At 41.6% G+C, this 19,330-nt stretch overlaps 3 protein-coding genes across 5 annotated transcripts; 2 read left to right on the top strand and 1 right to left on the bottom strand.

Annotated features, from left to right (window-relative positions):
* Window positions 1–297: 297 nt before the first annotated feature.
* Window positions 298–6,554, top strand: wbp2 (WW domain binding protein 2). Of its 2 annotated transcripts, none has more exons than XM_040036742.1 (8): window positions 298–521; window positions 1,584–1,692; window positions 2,105–2,240; window positions 2,326–2,418; window positions 2,506–2,643; window positions 2,731–2,859; window positions 3,904–3,980; window positions 5,294–6,550. In XM_040036742.1, exons 1-8 carry the CDS (start codon window positions 463–465, stop codon window positions 5,339–5,341), a joined length of 789 nt encoding a protein of 262 aa, XP_039892676.1. In that variant the 5' UTR covers window positions 298–462; the 3' UTR covers window positions 5,342–6,550. The 2 variants fall into 2 exon arrangements, with proteins under 2 accessions (XP_039892676.1, XP_039892675.1); XM_040036741.1 differs by having other exon boundaries at window positions 302–521; window positions 2,506–2,652; window positions 2,737–2,859; window positions 5,294–6,554.
* A 106-nt stretch (window positions 6,555–6,660) lies between these two features.
* On the bottom strand, window positions 6,661–12,407 carry trim65 (tripartite motif containing 65). Of its 2 annotated transcripts, none has more exons than XM_040036732.1 (8): window positions 12,272–12,407; window positions 11,434–11,885; window positions 11,211–11,306; window positions 10,853–11,083; window positions 9,548–9,716; window positions 9,367–9,456; window positions 9,049–9,266; window positions 6,661–8,670 (listed from the first exon to the last, which is right to left on the bottom strand). In XM_040036732.1, the coding sequence occupies exons 2-8, from the start codon at window positions 11,881–11,883 to the stop codon at window positions 8,362–8,364; spliced, it is 1,563 nt and encodes a 520-aa protein (XP_039892666.1). In that variant the 5' UTR covers window positions 11,884–11,885; window positions 12,272–12,407; the 3' UTR covers window positions 6,661–8,361. The 2 variants fall into 2 exon arrangements, with proteins under 2 accessions (XP_039892666.1, XP_039892667.1); XM_040036733.1 differs by having other exon boundaries at window positions 12,236–12,331.
* A 307-nt stretch (window positions 12,408–12,714) lies between these two features.
* mrpl38 (mitochondrial ribosomal protein L38) lies at window positions 12,715–17,524 on the top strand. The gene is made up of 9 exons (XM_040036847.1): window positions 12,715–12,820; window positions 13,938–14,126; window positions 14,232–14,363; window positions 14,447–14,649; window positions 14,739–14,811; window positions 14,959–15,004; window positions 16,042–16,200; window positions 17,002–17,138; window positions 17,286–17,524. Exons 1-9 carry the CDS (start codon window positions 12,736–12,738, stop codon window positions 17,420–17,422), a joined length of 1,161 nt encoding a protein of 386 aa, XP_039892781.1. The 5' UTR covers window positions 12,715–12,735; the 3' UTR covers window positions 17,423–17,524.
* The last annotated feature ends 1,806 nt before the right edge of the window (window positions 17,525–19,330 follow it).

Raw genomic sequence — 19,330 nt, 5'->3', positions numbered from 1 at the left:
ATTATTATTATTATTATTTACATCTAACTGTACTACTAACTATAGAGGCGTAGTTAGCCACATTAAAAGTCTTACGTATATGATGATTTTCTAGCATTATTACTATTATTAGAAGCTATATTGCAATTGGTAGAACCTTGTAGAGCTCGTGTCGGTCATTTAAACGTCATTCAGTCATAGACATTTGATCGTAAATTTATTAAAGAAATATTTAAAATCAGACTGAATGTTTTGAAAAGCTTAGGGCAAACCGACTTTTTAAAGGGGCGTGACGTCACGCGGTGGGCGTTTCACACGTATGGCGGAAGGGCAGGTGCGGCAACCTCAGCTGGCTCTGTATCACAACAACCGTTATCCGCGCGGAGGGAAGTCACCGAGGATCCAGAGAGGCCTTTGGATACGTTTTTCTGACTGAATAAAACAGTATCTAATCTTTTCCAGACAATCTGGAGGGCCGTCGACATGACTCTGAATCAGAATCACTCGGAGTCCGGTGGTGTCATCATCAACAACAGTGAAAGGTAACGTCAGCTAGCAGCTGTTAGCTAGCCGTTACAGTTAACCAGCCACGGATAAGTTATACCCGCTCTTTGGGACGAGCGTCACACCAGACTCATTCAAAAATAATGTGGCTCTGACATGTCATGGAGATAGTTTACATATCAGTAGCACTGCAAATGCAACATTATTATTCGGTTAATACACAGACACACCTGCCACACAGTAAACGCTGCACTGAATTTCTAACTTTCAGCATTTGGTAGCTTATTTTTTTTAAACAAACATATGTGTAAAAGCTTTTGTCGAACACCGTGAAATAATAATTTTGCTTTCATTTTTAACTACAGTATCATTTTTTTTCTTTTTACAAAGAGCCTTTTATATGATATAGTGCGAATTGAAGAGTTGCTCCTAATCGATGCAAAATAAACCTCTGAATGCTTCACGACTAGCATGGCTATATTAATTATTTCAACGTCATTTTTTCTAATCTAATATTCGCGTCGCATCTTACAGAACCGGGTCTCGGACTCTTAGCCGAAATATGGCCCTTCAGCCTGTTATATCATCACCGCAGACTAGGATTACATAAATGTTTAGTGGTTTTTAAATGTTGTAATAAGTCTAATGTATCGAGGATAAAACGTTATTTCGCCTCATTGCAGGAATAGCTGAGCATATATTGCAGTGCAATAGCTGCATAGCCTTCAGTCTGCGCTCGGGCCTGGCCTCTGTGCTAAAGTATTTGTTTTGTTTATTAGCATGAGTCAAAAATAATGGCCAGATTCTTCTAGAACATGCTGCAGTGTAATGATAAACCCATTAGAGCTAACCCGGAACCTGTAGTAAGCTCTGTCACTAGATGGCATGTTAATCCTCTGCCTATAGTACTTTGTACTAAAGGCAATGGACGGTTGCACAATAACCCAATGAGCTCATTTTAAGCTTTTAAGATTAAAGTAGGTCAAATGCTTATACAAACATTACAGATTTTCTTTTTGATGCACACAAAAAATGTTGGAAAGAATTCTGGTTCCTACAATCAGCTGGTTCCAGCATCTCCTTTCTCTTTTTGGATCTAGTGTGCTGATGAACCACGACAATGTGGAGCTTGTTTTTTGTGACACAGAAAGGCTGCCCGAAGCCTTCAGAAAGAGCAAGAAGGGCAGCATCTACCTGACTCCATACAGGGTGAGTGACAACACCACCAAGTCTTCCTCTTTGTTTAGCCGAAGCCTTGTGCTGGCATAATGGTGCCACAATTCACATCACGTACTAGCAGAGCAGAACTCTATCATTCTAATTACTATCATTTAAGGTTAGTTTGGGAGTAGCTAATACAGGGGTGGGCAATCTCAGTCCACGAGGGCCGCTGTCCCTGCAGGCTTTAGATGCGTCCTCGAACCAACACAGCAGATTTAAATGGTTAAATTAGCTCCTCAACATGTCCTGAAGTTCTCCAGAGGCCTGGTAACGAACTAATCATGTGATTCAGGTGTGTTGACCCAAGGTGAGATCTAAAACCTGCAGGGACACCGGCCCTCGTGGACTGAGATTGCCCACCCCTGAGCTAATATGATGCGGTTTCTTCTTTTAATCCCAGGTGATCTTCCTGGCTAAAGGGCGGGATGCACTGCAGTCTTTTATGATGCCTTTCTACCTGATGAAGGGCTGTGAGATCAAACAGCCTGTCCTGGGAGCCAATTACATCAAGGGCACAGTCAATGCAGAGCCTGGAGGTAGGTGTACTTTTTCCCCCGTTATGCTGTAATGGAACACGCAGCATCTTGTGTCTCTAAGCCCTCTCTTGAATCTCTCTTGGAGGCGGTTGGGAGGGCAGTGCTACTTTCAAGCTCATCTTTGCTGCTGGAGGAGCCATAGAGTTTGGCCAGTACATGTTGCAGGTTGCAGCTCAGGGTATGTTAACAAAGCAGAACACATGAAACAGTACAGTTCCTGATATTTCATGGACTTATTAATCGATTTACTGCCTCACATTTTCAGCATCCAGAGGTCAGCCTGTAACTGCTGGCTTTGGTGGATGCCCCTACATGGCTAATGGGGCCTACGCTTACCCACCTCCGCCTGCTAATGGAATGTACCCAGCAGGACCTCCACCCGGCTACTCCTACCCTAACCCTCCTCCTCCAGGTGCTTTTCAGAATTGTCCTCAGCTTAGATCCACATCTTGTGAAAGTGAAAACTAAACTGCAACTCTCTGTTCTCGGACTCCAGATGGATTCTACGCCACTCCTCCAGCATTTGATGCCTCTGCAGCATACATACCTCCACCTCCTTATTCTGCTCCTCTGGGTCAGCAGCCACCACATGATCCAGACCTCCCCTCCTCGGCAGCAGGTGAAAATCTCCGGTAGAGAAGCTCTGACTTCAGCTACAGCCTAAATAAAAACATCATGCTATTAGGGAAAAAAGGGATGTTGAGTTTCTGCACGCGTTCATCACTCTATTTTATACTTTAACATTTACATATCATGTTGGAACAGATCTGCTCACACAGGTCTTGTTAGAAAAGAATAGAATACCTTTGTCATTTCATAAATGTACAAACATTATATGTGAGTACAGAATCTCCAAAAGTTGATTCTGTTCATCTGGACGTTGCGTTTTTCAGTGAAAAACGCAACGTCCAGATGAACAGAATCAACTTTTGAAGATTTACTTACCTGGATGATTGAGCATGCAACAAGATGTGAGTACAGAACATACACAAAAGGAGAGCTTTACCAAGACCCAGTATAATGTTAATGAAATGTCTTTCATTATATTTTTGCTTTTTCCTGCCACACCAAGTGAAATATCTGCTGTAAAAAATCATTTTTGTCTTTAGTATATATTTAGTGGTATATAGATTGTGGACCTTGATTGTTTTAAAAAATATCCTCCTTTATTGAAAGATTACAGATAAATTTTAAATTGAAAACTAAGAAAAGTAATTTGTTTGGAAAGTGTGGATAGTTTTTTTTTTTTTTCTCAAGATATTTGAAGCGATGCATACAGTACATTATTGGAAGTACTTTGTGTTGTTTGGGCCTGGATACATAAAGCAGTAGGAAGGGCAACATGTTGCCTGCTTTCTAACAATGAATGCACTGCACTGATATCACATGAGCTTAATTCAGCATCACAGAGATGTTGTACTAAGGAATTTAAGGTTAAAGATAAGCTAATGTCAGATCTCCAAAATATTTAAAACACTTTGCGCTGGAAAAATCCTATCTGCAAGTCATGGAGATTTTAAACTGCCGTTTTTTTTCTCTCTCAATGCAAAGGCCGTCGTACCTGCAGCGCGTTTAGCACCTCTCATCTCATATGTCCCAGGGGTTATTAGTAAGACCCATGTTTAATTAATGAACCCCTCCTTTGTCTCACTCGCTTTCCCAGCGGAGGCCAAAGCCGCTGAAGCAGCAGCGAGTGCCAGCTGTGCCACACTGCCCCCTACACATGTGTACCTGCCGCAGGTGAGCTGCCCTTCATGTTTCTGCTTTACAAGTTTTTTTTAAAATGAGAATGTAAATCTTGTCGAAGATTTTCTTTCAGTGGCTGTGAGACAGTGTTTGAATTTCCATGTCTCTTTGAATTGAGCTGTATTTCCTTTCCATTTGTCATCTGTTTGTTTGTAGTCATTGCTAGTATTGCTATACTAACAGTGACTGCAGATCCAAAATAAACTCATTTGGTGTGTAATTTGAAAAGTGAGGGCCTTTTTGCATACAGAGGAGAGTATTTTAGCGCAGTGTATTTGCATGATTTTTAAACGTATTGCTAAATTTAAGCTGGGGCATCAAGTCAGATTAATTTACCAGTGTAGAAAAAAAGTCATTTTATTTTATTTTGGTGTTGGGAATTTGTGATTTTCCTTTACAACCATTTCTAAGGTTTACAGAGAAAGAAGCAAAAAAGAGAAAATATCCAGTGAGCAGTTCTGTGGGTGAAAATTCCTTGTTTTGGGATGTGGTGGAATGTGAGATTCATATCATTAATGCACAGACAGCAGATCTCCACCAACTGTGTGATGCTACAGTCCTGATCAAAGTTTAAGACCACTTGAAAAATCATATTTTGCATGGTTGGATCTTAACAAGGTTCCAAGTAGAGCTTCAACGTGCAACAAGAAGGGCAATCTACTGTCTGGACAACAGCTCCAGAGAGGAGATGCCCTTCGTGCAGCCGTCTTCACCACTTTGGAGAAATGTGTAATTTGTTTCAGCGCTACGGTTAATGTACAACACTGAAATGTAGCAATGTAGTTGACAGATATCAGCCTTAAAATGACATTTAACGATGAATAACCAATATATTATCACATCAGATTTTTTTCAGTGGGAAAGAAATCAGGTCAATATTTTCCATGGGTAACATTTCGTGTTATCCCCTGACACAAAAACAGAGCAATGAATGACAACAAAACCATAATAAAAGCAAAATAATCAGCACAGGCATTGGCCATCAGCCATTAACATCAGAAACATCCCTACCTGCATCATTCTGCAGAAGGTCAGCCAGTCTTTATTTATTTTCTCTCTACTTTGCTGTGAGACAGTCACTGATGCTAGCAGCTATGCAGAAACCACATCAGTGGATGACCTGGTTAAGGTGTTACAGAAAGTGGAAGTCACTGATAAAACCACGTTTTATGGGGTTAAAAGCCAGTTGTTTGCCACAGCTTCAGTCTGTGAATGGCAGTAATCCAAGACCACTGTGTGCTCCTACTCTTCTGTTTACATGGCACCATCTTTCACATGCTCAAAACAAAACTCTCCTCTCTTTCCAGGACAAGCCTCCTCCCTACTCTCCTCCAGAAGACAAGAAGAACCAATAGACCTGCTTAATGTCTCCCTCATTCCTCTTTGTCCTCTATCTTCCATCCTGCTGGATCTCATTATTTCTCTTACATTAACCGGACAGTAGGAGGGCCAGTATGTTCTTTCCCCCCCCAAGATTATCAGTTTTTTTTCATCCTAATCTCCTTCCAGCTCATCTCCATTTTGATCTAACCTTAAAGTCATCCAATTGTTTTCCCGCCTCAGCCTGCATTCCTTGTAACGACTCATATATTGTAATCAGCTTCATTCTCTTCAAATGCACCTTTACGTGATGTAAAGTAGCAAAGAAGAAGTGTTGGTAGCAATCTCTGAGGAAGAACAGATTGTTCAGGCCAAAGTGTTTGGAGTGGTTTTGAGGGCTTTTTGATTAAAACCTTGTAACCTGATGAGCTATTTTAGTATTTCTTGCCTTGGAAGCCTCCCCAGAATCGTGCAGCAACCTTAACTTCAGCTGTGCTTATGATGTCCTGTGACTGTCTATAAAACTAGACTCAGATAAATGATAGTAAATACTTTGCTAACCTGTCCAGAGGCGAAATGAACGCAGTATTTTATTTTTCTATTATTTGTGTGTACAGGCTTTTAATATGTAGACTTAAAAATAACATTATTTTATCAAGAACACTAACCTAAAGAAGAACTAGCTTTTTTAACAAGCGGGTCGCAGGGTGGCCCTACCTGCTTTGACGTGTTTTGGCCGACGAGCGGACCACAAAGATTAGAGCGGCGTTGAGCCACAGCAGCCAATCCCTGATCCTGGATTAGAGCAGGGGAGAGGACGGCTGGGCTTTTGGAGGGACCGACTGCCAGGAGGGATTATCTTTATAATGTTGCAAGAGCAAAGCAGTCACCCAATGATGTCACTTCCTATTTTATTACGCTTCCAGACGTTAGAGAAGACGCACGGTCAGACTCACCATCAGCCTGCTTTCATCTTCACTGCATTTTTAACATTGTATACACAAACAGAACCATCAGTGAACTCTTCTGTTTCTGTGGTCGTGATTATTACTCTTCAGTTTGAGGTCCAATCTGAGTATCTCATCTTCTATTCTTCCTTCCTCTGCGGTCTCTAATCTATATACTGTATCTGTGGCACATCTGCGGCTGATTCTTTGCACTTTTAGAATGCTATGCATCGGGTTCCTGTATGCTCCGTCACGGCTGTGTGTAAAATAAAAATAAAGCTCTGTATTTAATTCAAACTAATTTATTGAATAATTAACAACTCGAGTAAGAAAACAAGGCATGAGCTCAACTGATGCATGTATGCATTGGACTGGATTTTAATAAAGAATTCAGAGTGTCTGTCTTCATTTCAGCAGAGTATTGCTATCATAAGTTTTAATAGTCCACAGTATAGTGCATTAGCAGTTCTGACAAACATATGCAACAGTCAGCAGGAAGAGTGACAGAAAGTTTTCCCCCAATCATTAGGCCAAAACAGCCAAATGTGCTTTTCCTCAGCTGTTCCTTATCTTCAGGAAACTTGTGCAAATCCACAGCAGTAACCCACTTTAAATGTGCTAAAAGTTCTCAGCTAAGCTAAGATTTGTAAACCCTCATAATCTAAAAATCATCTGCCCCAAAATACGCACACACCAGCACAATACATCAGATTCCAGCTCAGCACCGTCAGCCGTCGGCACCATTTGTTTGCGCAGTCATGATCAGATCGCAACGTGATAACGCAGCCTTCGATTTTCAGTTGTGTTCTCAGTAGTAGCGCTACAGCCTGCAACATTTTTCTTTCACCTACAGTAGCTCACATACTTCCGTAGAATGAGCTCAGCATACATGTGAATATTATCAGAAAACACAATGAGGTTTGGACATGTATGAGTACAATATTTACCCTAAACATCTGAGCCTTGAAATTTGTTTCCCAAGCATCCCCTTTACATTTGCTGTTTTCATTTGTATGTGGACATATGCTGTGGCACAGGCAGATATTCATCAGTTTCCATCTGATACAATTCACTCTGTGTGATGAACATAAAGCTACAAAAGTGGACCCATTATGCTTTTCTGTCGGTTTGTGTCTTGGTAACCCCGACCTAAAGTTTCCTGAAAATATGAATGAGATAACTCCTGAGTGAAGTCACTGAAGATATTCAAATTGATACAATAGGTGAATCTACTAATATAATGCTTTAATTGAACTTTAAAAATAAAGTCAGGACAATATCGAATTTCACCTTTACTAAAAAGAATCATAAATTTCCCTTAGAGTCAATTCATGTTTTTCAAATGGAATGAGTGTAACAGGTCCTCGTCAACCTATAGGAAACTTCTCATGTAGCCTGAAGTGCATTTCTTTAGGGCAGAATCAAGAATACTCAAATCTGACATGTGTAAGACCGTGTGTTCAAGTTGTCCTCCTGTGCTGGCACAGAAACAACACAGTATTACTGATGCATTCACCTCCACCTCAGTAAGTATCTTTTCACTAATCACACAGCATATATTGTAATGCTATTTTGGAAAAAAGAACATTTGTTTCAACAAGGGTGTGTGCCCTAATTAAAGACATAATCCAGCATGTATGCAGAGTTCAGTGTCTCATGAGGAGACACTTGTTTCTAAGCTTTAGGTAATGAAAGTTCAAAAGTGTGACCCACTGAAATGTAACTGTTTTTTTCCTACCTGAAATAGGACACATGAACATTATTTATCACATGTTAAAAAAAAAATGAATTAGTGTGAACTAAAACTGCAAATCGTTTTAAAAGCCCCTTACGTGTGCATATAAACGGTTTCCTTAGCAACATTGTGGTAAGTGACAATGCAAAACCAAATGGCAAACATGTTAGAGGAAAGAAAATCCCAGTCAGTCAATTCTTCTACTAAAAACAATGTAGGAAGGCAGTCGTCCCAGAAGAGAAAAGTGAATTTAAAAGAAGCTCCTAGATTGTTTGGAGGCGGGGGGGAGGGGGTTCTTTATGTCAAGTCAGATTGTGGCCATGAGTCATAGTATTCCTAGAATTCCACTTGTTCCCCTCTTCTACAAGTCCACTCATGAAGAGCAGAGGGTGATGCTGACCCCCTCTCCTATCCAGCAGGCGGGAAACAGCTCCTGGGTGAAGGCACAGTGGAAGGCGTGCAGCCTTGTCTGGCCGGCTCCGTAGTAGGTAAGCGTACCCGCCTCGTAGTCCAGCAGCATGCCGATGCGGCTGTGATGTGAGTTGCCGGGGATGGTCTCCCGCCGGCCGTTGTGCCAGGCGCTGAGCTGGTGCTCGTCCAGTTGCAGGCTCCAGGACAGTTCATTCATTCCCACCATGCATCTCTTGCCCTTTTCCTTCCTGGGGATGCTCTCGTAGGTTACCTGGGGAGGAAGATGCGCAGAACAAGTGAAACATTAGCATCCTGTGGTCATTTCTCTGGGAACAATGAATCCCTGTATAACACATAAGGAAAATCTGTTGAAACGTTCTCGACTGATCAGACAGAGTGGATCTACTATTGAGCAGGTTCATGTAACGTGTGGGTCACAAGTTAGGTTCCTGAGCTTGTTACATGCTGATTTCCACCTGTTGTGGACTGAATACGTGCAGCTACAATCTGCATGGAATCATTAGTTCTGATGACCTCAACATAGATATCAACGATTTATTCGGCAGGACCCAAAATGTTCCCGTTAGCGACCCTCTACAAAGCGATGTGTCACAAAGCCACAGCCTACACAGCATTATGATATCCTTACCCCGAGGTAGGCCCAAGGCTTGGACACCTCCAGTTCCCAGTAGTGCTGTCCGTGTTTGAATCCCTGAAAGCACAGCACCTGCCAGGTGTGATCAAAGCGGGCTTCATGAGCGGGGACAGCGCGTGGCCCTGATGTCAAGTGCTCAGCCCTGCGGTTCTCCTGGGAAAGAACTAGATGCCCATTGGCTGTCCGTGGGTCAAAAGTCAGAGAGCATCGGTCTGTAAGAAGGAAGAAAATGAATCAGGCAGATTAAAGCTGGAACAGTGATCTAGAAAAGTCTTAGAGGTCCTTAGTTATAAAATGTCTCTTAGAACTCACAAGCACTGAGGCCCTCCTTCCCAACAGGGTGGCATGGAGCAGCGGGGCTGGGAACCACAGCGAGTACTGGCCTCTTGTCCTGAGGAGAACCTGGAAACCAAAGACAATGCATGAGAACACATGAGGACCGTCTGAAGGCGGATCGAGCTAACGTGCTTCATCTTTCCTAGTGACAGGTCACCTTCTCTGTCATGACCCACAGCGGTGGTCACAGCTTTCTCCAGGTCCTCAGACACCAGCTTAGACACTCGGGAGAGGATGTCGGTGACGCCGTTTAATCGATCCTGCAGGGTCGAAGTCACATCTGTGGAAATATCCTTGAAGCGCGGGACTTCTACGTGCGATGATTCCTGTGAAGAAGCGGGTTTCAGGCAGTGCTTTAATGAATAGGCAAAAGTTTCAATGTCTGATTAATTACTTTGGTTTGACCTTACAGCTGAAACAGTGAGTTTAAGCTGCGTCTGCGATTGTTAAATGAAATAAAAACTCAGTTCTAATGACAATTCAAAATCACCTGCCATTCATTACATTATGACATGTGTCTGGATCCTCTACAGTGTGCTCCTAGAATTTGTGGTTAATAGGTTTCAGGCATTGTTTCTGTTAAACGGTGTAATTATTGCCCTAGCTGGCTCAAATAATGCCTCTACTTGTCTGGCCCACACACTGTCGATATGTAAAAGACGCCATTGTGATGTTTCCCACTGGTCAGGAAAGCATTGCTGTGAAGCTGAGAGTTGGAATATTTTCTCAGTGCCTTTCAAACCAGACAGATCGAGCGCAAAGGGGAGACTATAACTTACAAAATAAGTATCATGGTGCATTCACTGGCCTGGAACTAAAATCTGACAAAATAAACTTATGTGGAAAGTTCTTAATGAGATAACAAATAAAGTAAACATTAATTTTCCAAGATGTCTCTTTGCAGCCAGTGAAGCCGCCACCTGCTGGCCTTTGGAAAGAATGAGGGCTATAAGAAACTCTCGCATTCGCTGTACTCTGGGAGGCAATTCCAGCTTTTATTTATTGTCCATGGCTCAGCCATCGTCTGCATGGATACTCATTTGAATAAATCTATTATTGCCAACAGACATCTTTCATTTTAGTTGCTTTATTCTCTCTGTGCTACTTGTGACACTCAATGTTCTTTTTACGTGGCTCATAGGAAAGGCGTGACAAGGCCTGGGCCGCAACTCTGATAAACTTTGTAGTCGAAAGAAGCGAAACACTGAGGTTTTCTGTGATTGAACAGATACCAGCCTCGTGTTGTTTAATTAAGCCCACATTTCGTTATTTAAAAAAAATGCTTGTGCAGCCATCCAGCAGTAGGAAGCTTGCTGAAAGCTCTACGCATCCACTTGTGCATGTTACATGAAACAGCAACCTGCACATACTTACCTTTGTAAACTACTGGGACTATAAAATGAACCAAAATAAAAAACCAGATCCTCCCCTTCCCAAATGTGTAAAGGCAAGGGATACAAACCCTGATGAGGTCAGTATCAGGGAGGTCATGTAGTGCCGCAATTTGGTCTTGGCGCTCTCTGAGCAGGCGGGATTGCTCGCTGAGTTCGGTTAGCCGCGCCTCTGCCTCCGCGAGGGCTGCCTGCTTTTGCACCTCAATAAAAAGCGCTGTTGCATCCTGCTTCTCGGACAGGATTTTCATCAGGTTAGAAAACTTGGCGTTCACCCAGGCTGATGTCTGCTCAAGAGTTACCTGTGAATTTAAAATATGCTCTGTAAAATAGTTGCTTGGGTTCATTTGGGCACACGCTTTTGATTTCTTTCATACTTAAAAGCCTCCTTTTGCGAAGCATTTACAAAGGCTTAAAGTGAGAGTTTACCTTAGCTTGATTGATATTCTCAGTCAAGTCATTTATACTTTTCTGCGTCTCTTCAAGCAGTTTCCCCACGTCTGTATTCTTCCTTTCCAGCAGCAGCTGTAATGAAAACATATCAAGTCAAGAAAAAAATCATTTATTCTTTCACAGTCATACAAATATGTGATAATCATCATCTATAATCCACTCCCAGTTTTAAATCTGCAGAGGCTTTGTGTTTGCATACCTCTTGAGTTTCCCTTTCTTCCTCCAATATGACCCTTTCGTGGTTCATGCACTCTGACTTTTCACATTCGCTGCACACAGACCTTTTGTCCTGCCTGCAGTAATAAACCAAAGGCTTTTTATGGCGCTCGCACAGCAGCATGGCTCTGGCCCCTTCACCTCCTCTCACCAGAGCATCCCTACATGAGGGGCCAGCGCTGTTTGCAGTCTCTGCCAGGACCGACAAGGACACATTACGCCTCAAGACAGGTCTAATTTTGAACTCCTCATTGCAGATGGGGCACTGAGGGCCAATGTCAGACTGGCTCTTAATGTCCCAGTGCTTGCTGATGCAGCTTTTACAGAAGGTGTGACCGCAGGGGATGGTTACAGGATACCGGAAGAACTCCAGGCAAATGGAACAGTTTAGGTTTGCATTCTGAGACTCCATCTCTGAAGACATGGCAGACATCTCTGTAGAGGGAAACAAAAAAGGCTGAGGTTAATCATAATATGACACCTTTCGAGACAAACAACTTCATTTCGTTTTTTTTTTTAAAGAAAATAATTTTATTTTTGGGCAGGAAAATATTCTTTATGAACTGGCTTAACATTTATAGGGAAAAATAACAGGCGAGCAGGAAGGCAGCAGTCCCAGATTCTAATGTCAGCTACCACACAAGTGAACGGAAAAGCTAATGTTAGCCAGCGTTAGCATGCTTTCAAGTCATTCAACGTTAGCGCGGACTGTTACAAACAAATACTCGTCAACATATTAAAATGGTCAAAAGATATCTTAAAACAGAGCACCATTACACACTCACCAGCAAGATGCTGTACCAAAAAATAATAATTCTTACCACGTAAACAGATAGATTCATGCAGAACACTGTATGAATATCGCTAGATGAAGCGTTCCGGATGACGTATGACGCAAAAAGGGACGCCTTCACGTGCTTTCGAGAAACCAATGAAATTAAAAAAAGACCCATATATTTTGTATTTTGTATGCTATGAGACAAACTGTAACACTGTTCCGCTGTGAAGTTGCGAGGGCAATACTACTTAATTTATGTCAATCGTTTGCTTTATTTTGGTTTAATTAATGTAGAATAGATATTTACTGAAACATTCGCCTCAAAAATCCTTACATAAATTTTTTACATAATATACATAATTTTTTTATGTATTAAATTTTAATGTTATAATGTATATGACTGCATAATTCAGTTTTAAGTGTCTTCTTTTCTTTTTTCCCTCTCGGCCACCGTATTCTGTTTAAAAAAAAAGAAAAAAAAGTAGGGGCGGGGAAAGTCATTCCAAGATGGCGCTGCGCACAGTATGTGCTGCTGCTTTACGGACCGGGACAGATTTAGGGGTCAATAATGCGAGGACATTTGTCACGACAGGTATGGAGTCCATTTGTATTTGACAATTTTTAAAATACTTCCTGAACGTCTTGAATATAGAAAATATTTCGGTAGGTTGTATTAGTTGCAGCAGAGCCCTGATGCACGCTGTCCCCTTACAGACATGGTAGAAATCTCATAAACAAATGTGACGAATAAATTTGGTCTAGCTAAACATTTATCAGGAAAACAACTGAGGTGTTGTAAGAGTGTCAACACATTTAATGCTAAACGGCTCATACATCAGTTACATTATTTTCTGGAAATTAGCTGCTACTGGTTTTTTTTTTCTTCTTAATTTTGAACTGCAAAGTGTATGCTGTGTAATTATCCAGTGACTAATATAGTTATCAGTAAATACTCACAGCCATAGTTATAAAGGTGCAAAGATATCTGCCTTAGAATAAACAGGTAAAGTACGAGACAGTGAACTCATCACTCACTGACAGTTGACTCGGAGTGCAAAATGTCCTCTGCACATTTCCATTTGTTTTGCAGTTTTCAGTCATGCTTTAAAACCAGCCACAAGCTGATAAATAACACAAAGAGAAATGAGGGGTGATCTTCCTCCAAAGTCTGACTCGCCCACAGGCATTACATTGCTCTTCACCCAGTTAATTAACTTGATCTTCACTTTTCATGACATTTGTCTGATCCTCTGCCAAGACCCTAAAGGCATTGTTTTCAATTTTAAAGAAGGGGATTTGAATGCATGCTCTTGTTCTTTCTCTCCACCACATTTCCTCACATTTGGCCCATAATTTTTACGTAGCCTTGCTTACAAAGTAGAAAGGCACTGAGGATGCAATGCCTACATCTGTGTACTTCACAGATGTAGGCAAAGTCATCCGCGTGGTATCAAAATGTAATGGATTCTTCCACCTCCCCACTCAGATTTGGGAAATCAGTAGCTTTGACAATCAAAAGGCACAGAAACATACTTTGGTGCAGAATGAATACAAATTAGGTGAAATAGAACAGCGCAGCAGCTGGAAAAGTAAATGTGAATCACCATCTACGATCACTATCGTACACTATTTCAGATATCGTACACTTTACCATTTAAAGATGTAGCATTTTCAAAAGCGATGTGTCTAACTGTTTGGGATGTTTCCAGCATTCCTCTGCAAACGGGTTCCTCCTTTGGGCCCGATGCCAAATGAAGAGATTGATGTTAAAAACCTGGCGTCGGTAGAGAAGTATCGCAGCTACAATCGTTATTTCAGGCAAGCGGCGGAGGCGAGGAACAAGGACGTATGGTGGAAGACTTACAGGAGCTACGTGGAAAACGCTGACCCTGAGCACGGTGAGATGATGGAGTGAACATCGGGGCAATGTGATGTCTTGTAAATGTCATTTTTTTAATGGTAAAAACTCCAGATAGCACGAAAGAATTCTGTTGTGTTTGAAGGCGCAGAGCGAGTGGACATCGGACTGCCCTACTATCAACCCTGCAGGACCAAAGAAGTAAGGAAGAGGAGGCAGGTGATGAAGGAGAACAAGAAGAACGTCGATCTGGAGAGGGCGTCTCGTCTGCGCACGTGTAAGCTTACATCAGTTTCTAACGAACTCTCCTGTCGCTCTGTTTTGGTACCCTGTGGTAACAGGTTCCTTGTTGTCCACCAGTTAAGATCCCTCTGGATCAAGTGCAGGAAACTTGGGAGAAGACAACCGGGCCGTTTCATGTTAAAAGACTTGCGGACCACTATGGGGTCTTCAGAGATCTCTTCCCCATGGCTTATTTTCTACCTCAGGTTACACTCAAGGTCTGCTACAGCCAGGATAACGGCACTCATGTGCACTATGGGAATCAACTGACACCCACTGAGGTACGTTAAGAGATTTTGATTCTATGTCCCCCCACACCTTTTATAAATCTTCTTGCATCATGTTCTTTCTGTTCTTTGTGGTCCTCCAGGCAGCAACGGCACCACAGATCAGCTTCAATGCAGAGGAGGGCTCCCTGTGGACCCTCCTGCTTACCTGTCCAGGTACACACAAAATGATCAGTGGACAGTCCTAAGAATGACTGGCTGTCTTTTAATACGTTTAAAAGTGAATCCACACAAGTAACTGATGGATTCTTTACTTTTTTTCAGACTGTCCAAATTAAGTACAATTTTTTTTTCCCCCCTCAGATGAGCATCTTCAAGATAACGAGGCAGAATACATCCACTGGCTTGTGTGAGTAGTCTCATACCAGTCAAATAAGCTTTAAAACTATATGCTGACCATGTTGTGTTTATGCTGAGGTTCAAAAGTGCAATCAGATAATTCCTAAGTCAACAAGATCAATTTACTGATCTAATTTTCCAAAGTATAAGGTTTCCCACTAAATCTGAGCATCCAGTTTCACAAAACATATGCTTATAGTTCCTTCATTTGACTGTGTGAGCTTCACGGTGCAGAGTGCTGCATTTACAGAGCTTTGTCTCACAGGAGTAAGATTTAGATGTCAAAACTAGTTTATAATCCAAGTACATAATTTCCTTATTGATTATTAAATGATTCTGATTCTGATCAGTGTAGTAAGTACAGTTTCTGTGAAAAAAGAGACATCTTGTGGCCAACTGAGGATACAACTGCTGCACAACCCCTTCAGCAAGAGAATCTGGTGGCTGTGTTCTGCTGTGGGAGCAGGGTTTTCATCCTCTTACACTAGTATTTTCCACATGTATTGGTCTGCTTGAGGACAAATTGGTACGTGTTTGTTCTGCGTAATCAGTTTTATCCTGCAAATAAACCTTTCTGTGTTTACTTGAGTGGTCTCTGTCAGGACCGAGGAACACTCAATAATAAGGTGTGACACCTGTGAGAGATTTTGAAACGGCTTTCTACCAACAGAAACCAAACACCAAATGATGGAGTGACTTTTGAAAGAATTGTGTTCCATCGCTGCGGTAGACTTTCAGAGATTTAAAAAAAAAAAAAAAAGGTCACACACAGGCGATGCTAAGACTGAGGCTCATAAGGTGGAGCTGGTGACAAACTAATAAATAGGGCATTTACAGCAAGGCGAACCCTAAAAAGGAAATGGAATAAAACAGAGCTTTGTTCTCGGCTCTTAACGTGAAGTGTAAGATGTTTTGATTGGTCAGATCATCTGGATGAGCACTAAAAAAAAATTACAGCCCATTCACTTTATGCTGGTTGGCTTACTGTCATTGATTTCTCACTTTCGAGTTATTCATGGATTCCTCGAATGACCCATGTCTCTGCAGGGGGAACATACCGGGCGCAGCAGTCCAGGCTGGTGAGGAGCTGTGTCACTACCTGCCACCCTTCCCTGCCAGAGGAACAGGCTTCCATCGCTATATTTACGTGCTCTTCAAGCAGGATGGGCCCATCAACTTCCAGGAAAACATCAGGCCCTCACCATGGTGAGTAGTACACTAATCAGAGTGGTGGATGATGTATTCTTTTTGGATGGAGTTACAACAATAACAAAGTCCATCCCAACAGCAAGTTACAGCAAGATACCTGTGACTAGGAAATGTGTTGTGCTCAGTAGGTAGGAATAACACTAATCTCAGTGTAGCATTAGCAACTGCCTCCCGAACCACCCAAACCTGGCATACATGTGCTGCTGTAGTGATGGATATACTAAACACAATTCTAATTTAGAGGTCATTTTATGCGCGAGTAACCCATGTGAGCCAAACTCTCAGGCTGGTTGCTATAAACACTCTGCTACATTGAGTTTTTTCTACTCTTGACTCTAAAATGTCATTAAGTGTTGAGATACCATATAGATAACATGGCGATCTCAGACACATAGCAGAGGATGGAAATTTAAAAGCAAAACTTGTGTTTCTGTGGGGCAACCACCATGAAGAAAGTTGTGGATGGATGGATAGAGATACAGACCTCTCTGTAAAATACTAGCATCGCACAATCACTATATAGGACCTGAATTATGACGTGTTATTGCAGACCACAAATGCTGGAAAAAAAAAACTCTGCCATATTAAATATGCTTCAGACAAGTGGCTGATGCTCCTAGTATACCACAAACCTTAATAAATAAATAAAATCAATTGTCTTGACATGTTGACTTTAGCTCGATTTAGCACAAATACTCTAAACACCTCCTGGATTAAAACATGTATCGAGTGGGCACATAACTGTTAATCTGTGTGATACCTAAAAACGCACTGAGCATGTATCGTCTCTCCACACAGCCAATCACTGGTGCAGCGCACGTTTAAGACGGTGGATTTCTACAGAAAGTACCAGGACAACATGACTCCTGTGGGTCTGGCCTTCTTCCAATGCCAGTGGGATCAATCTGTGACAGATACCTTTCACAACACCCTAAGTGAGTCACGGTGTGGGAAAAAGACAACACAATACATGCTGGAACTTGTTTCCCACCTCTAACGTGTTCATCTAAATTGGGCCAGGATTTGTGTGGCAGCTGGTAATGTGAGTTTAACGGTCTGCTTTCCTGCATCTTCTCCTGCAGACATGAGGGAGCCCGTGTTTGAGTTCATCAGGCCTCCAGTGTACCACCCCCCACAGGTCAAATACCCTCACCGGCAGCCCCTACGCTACCTGGACAGATACAGAGACGGGAAAGAGCACACCTATGGAATATACTGATTATCAGACACATGCACATTTGAGGAAACAGCAACAACAATGTGGAATTATGTTTGCCATATTTATGTCATGATTGTAAAAATAAAGCAATTTTCAGCTGCACTGGGGCTGCATTTTATTTACCTTTGCCAAAAAACAAACATTTTATACTCACTAAACATCAATTATCAGCATTTTATTAATGATAATCTGGCAGGGATTTTTCCAGCCAGCAACACCAAATATAAGTCGGCAACATTTAACAGCTCAATAAGAAGCAGGTACATGTGGAGTCAAAATGTGATAGAAGTAACATTTTTATGCCTCAAATATTTATTTATTTATTTTTATAGTTTTAAGCCCACGAGACGTTCATGTCAAAGACCAAGAATTTGTCTAAAAGCCCGTCTAGAAAAAGATACATTTATTCATACTTGATACTATAAACTTTTATTGCTGCAGTTGCTCTAATGTTGAGTAATTATCCCTAATTTTGTGTATACTGAAGCATTCAAAGAAATGTCAGCAGATGGCACTGCTGAGTTAAAATCCCCAGAGACCACACCGATGAGTCAGAACTTTTCAGGAACCTTATTTTAACTATGACTCATATTTGATTGTAAATTCTTAGCAATAATAGCTGCGGATCTTTGCTCATGTGTCTGTTTTATGCCAGTTTTGATTGATTGCACATTAATTTCATTCCATTTTTATTTACATAGCAACAGATGACAACAACAGATGCCTCGAGATGCTTTAAAAACTCTACAATAATAGACAGAGGGCAGAACCAGAAATCTTTTTTTTTTTCTTTTTTTTAAATGTGGTCCTTTCTGGCAGCTTTTGCAATCAGAATTGTGATCTGAATGCATGGTGGTGCTGAAGACATTTTGCTTTTGCACAAACAGCTATATAGAATCTCTATAGGCTCCTCTTATGCATGTGAATCTTTTATTTGTTTATTTATTCATTTCTTTTTGTGCTATTTCAGATATTACATTATATGTGGTATAATATGATAATGTCTAAGGCAAAGCAGGCAAGAGAAAACAAAAAGAGGAGCTGGTGGTGGTGGCAGTGCTGTGACCGGATGGGGTTTAACTCAGTTCAGTTCAATTCAATTTTATTTATATAGTGCCAAATCACAACAACAGTCACCTCAAGGTGCTTTATATTGTAAGGTAGACCCTACAATAATACATACAGAGAAAAACCCAACAGTCATGTCACCCCCTATGAGCAAGCACTTTGGTGACAGTGGGAAGGAAAAACTCCCTTTTAACAGGAAGAAACCTCCAGCAGAACCAGGCTCAGGGAGGGGCGGGGCCATCTGCTGTGACCGGTTGGGGAGAGAGAAGGAAGACAGGATAAAGACATGCTGTGGAAGAGAGCCAGATATTAATAACTAATCATCAAATGCAGAGTGGAGTAAACACATGCAAGTTAAAAGAGCTGAGTTAAGAATAAACACTCTGAGCACCTACTGCAGTGTAACTAGGGGAGGATTCAGGGTCACCTGGTCAGTCCTAAATGTAACCTTTTTCAAAAGGGAAAGTCTTCAGCCTAATCGTAAAAGAAAATGTCTGTCTCCCAAATCCAAACTGGGAAATAATTCCACAGAAGAGGGGTGGGAAATCTGAGGGCTCTGCCTCCCATTCTATTTTTAACTATCCCAGGAAACATCAGTAAACCTGCAGTCAGAGAGCAAAGTGCTCTATTACCTCATACAGTACTATGAGGTATAAAGCATTCCTACATACAGGGAGTGCAGAATTATTAGGCAAATGAGTATTTTGTCCACATCATCCTCTTCATGCATGTTGTCTTACTCCAAGCTGTATAGGCTCGAAAGCCTACTACCAATTAAGCATATTAGGTGATGTGCATCTCTGTAATGAGAAGGGGTGTGGTCTAATGACATCAACACCC

This window comes from Simochromis diagramma, unplaced genomic scaffold, assembly GCF_900408965.1.
Source record: "Simochromis diagramma unplaced genomic scaffold, fSimDia1.1 OVJJ01000371.1, whole genome shotgun sequence".
NCBI lineage: Eukaryota > Metazoa > Chordata > Actinopteri > Cichliformes > Cichlidae > Simochromis > Simochromis diagramma.
The sequence above is the reverse complement of the archived record's forward strand: the minus strand, read 5'-3'. Positions and strand labels throughout refer to the sequence as shown.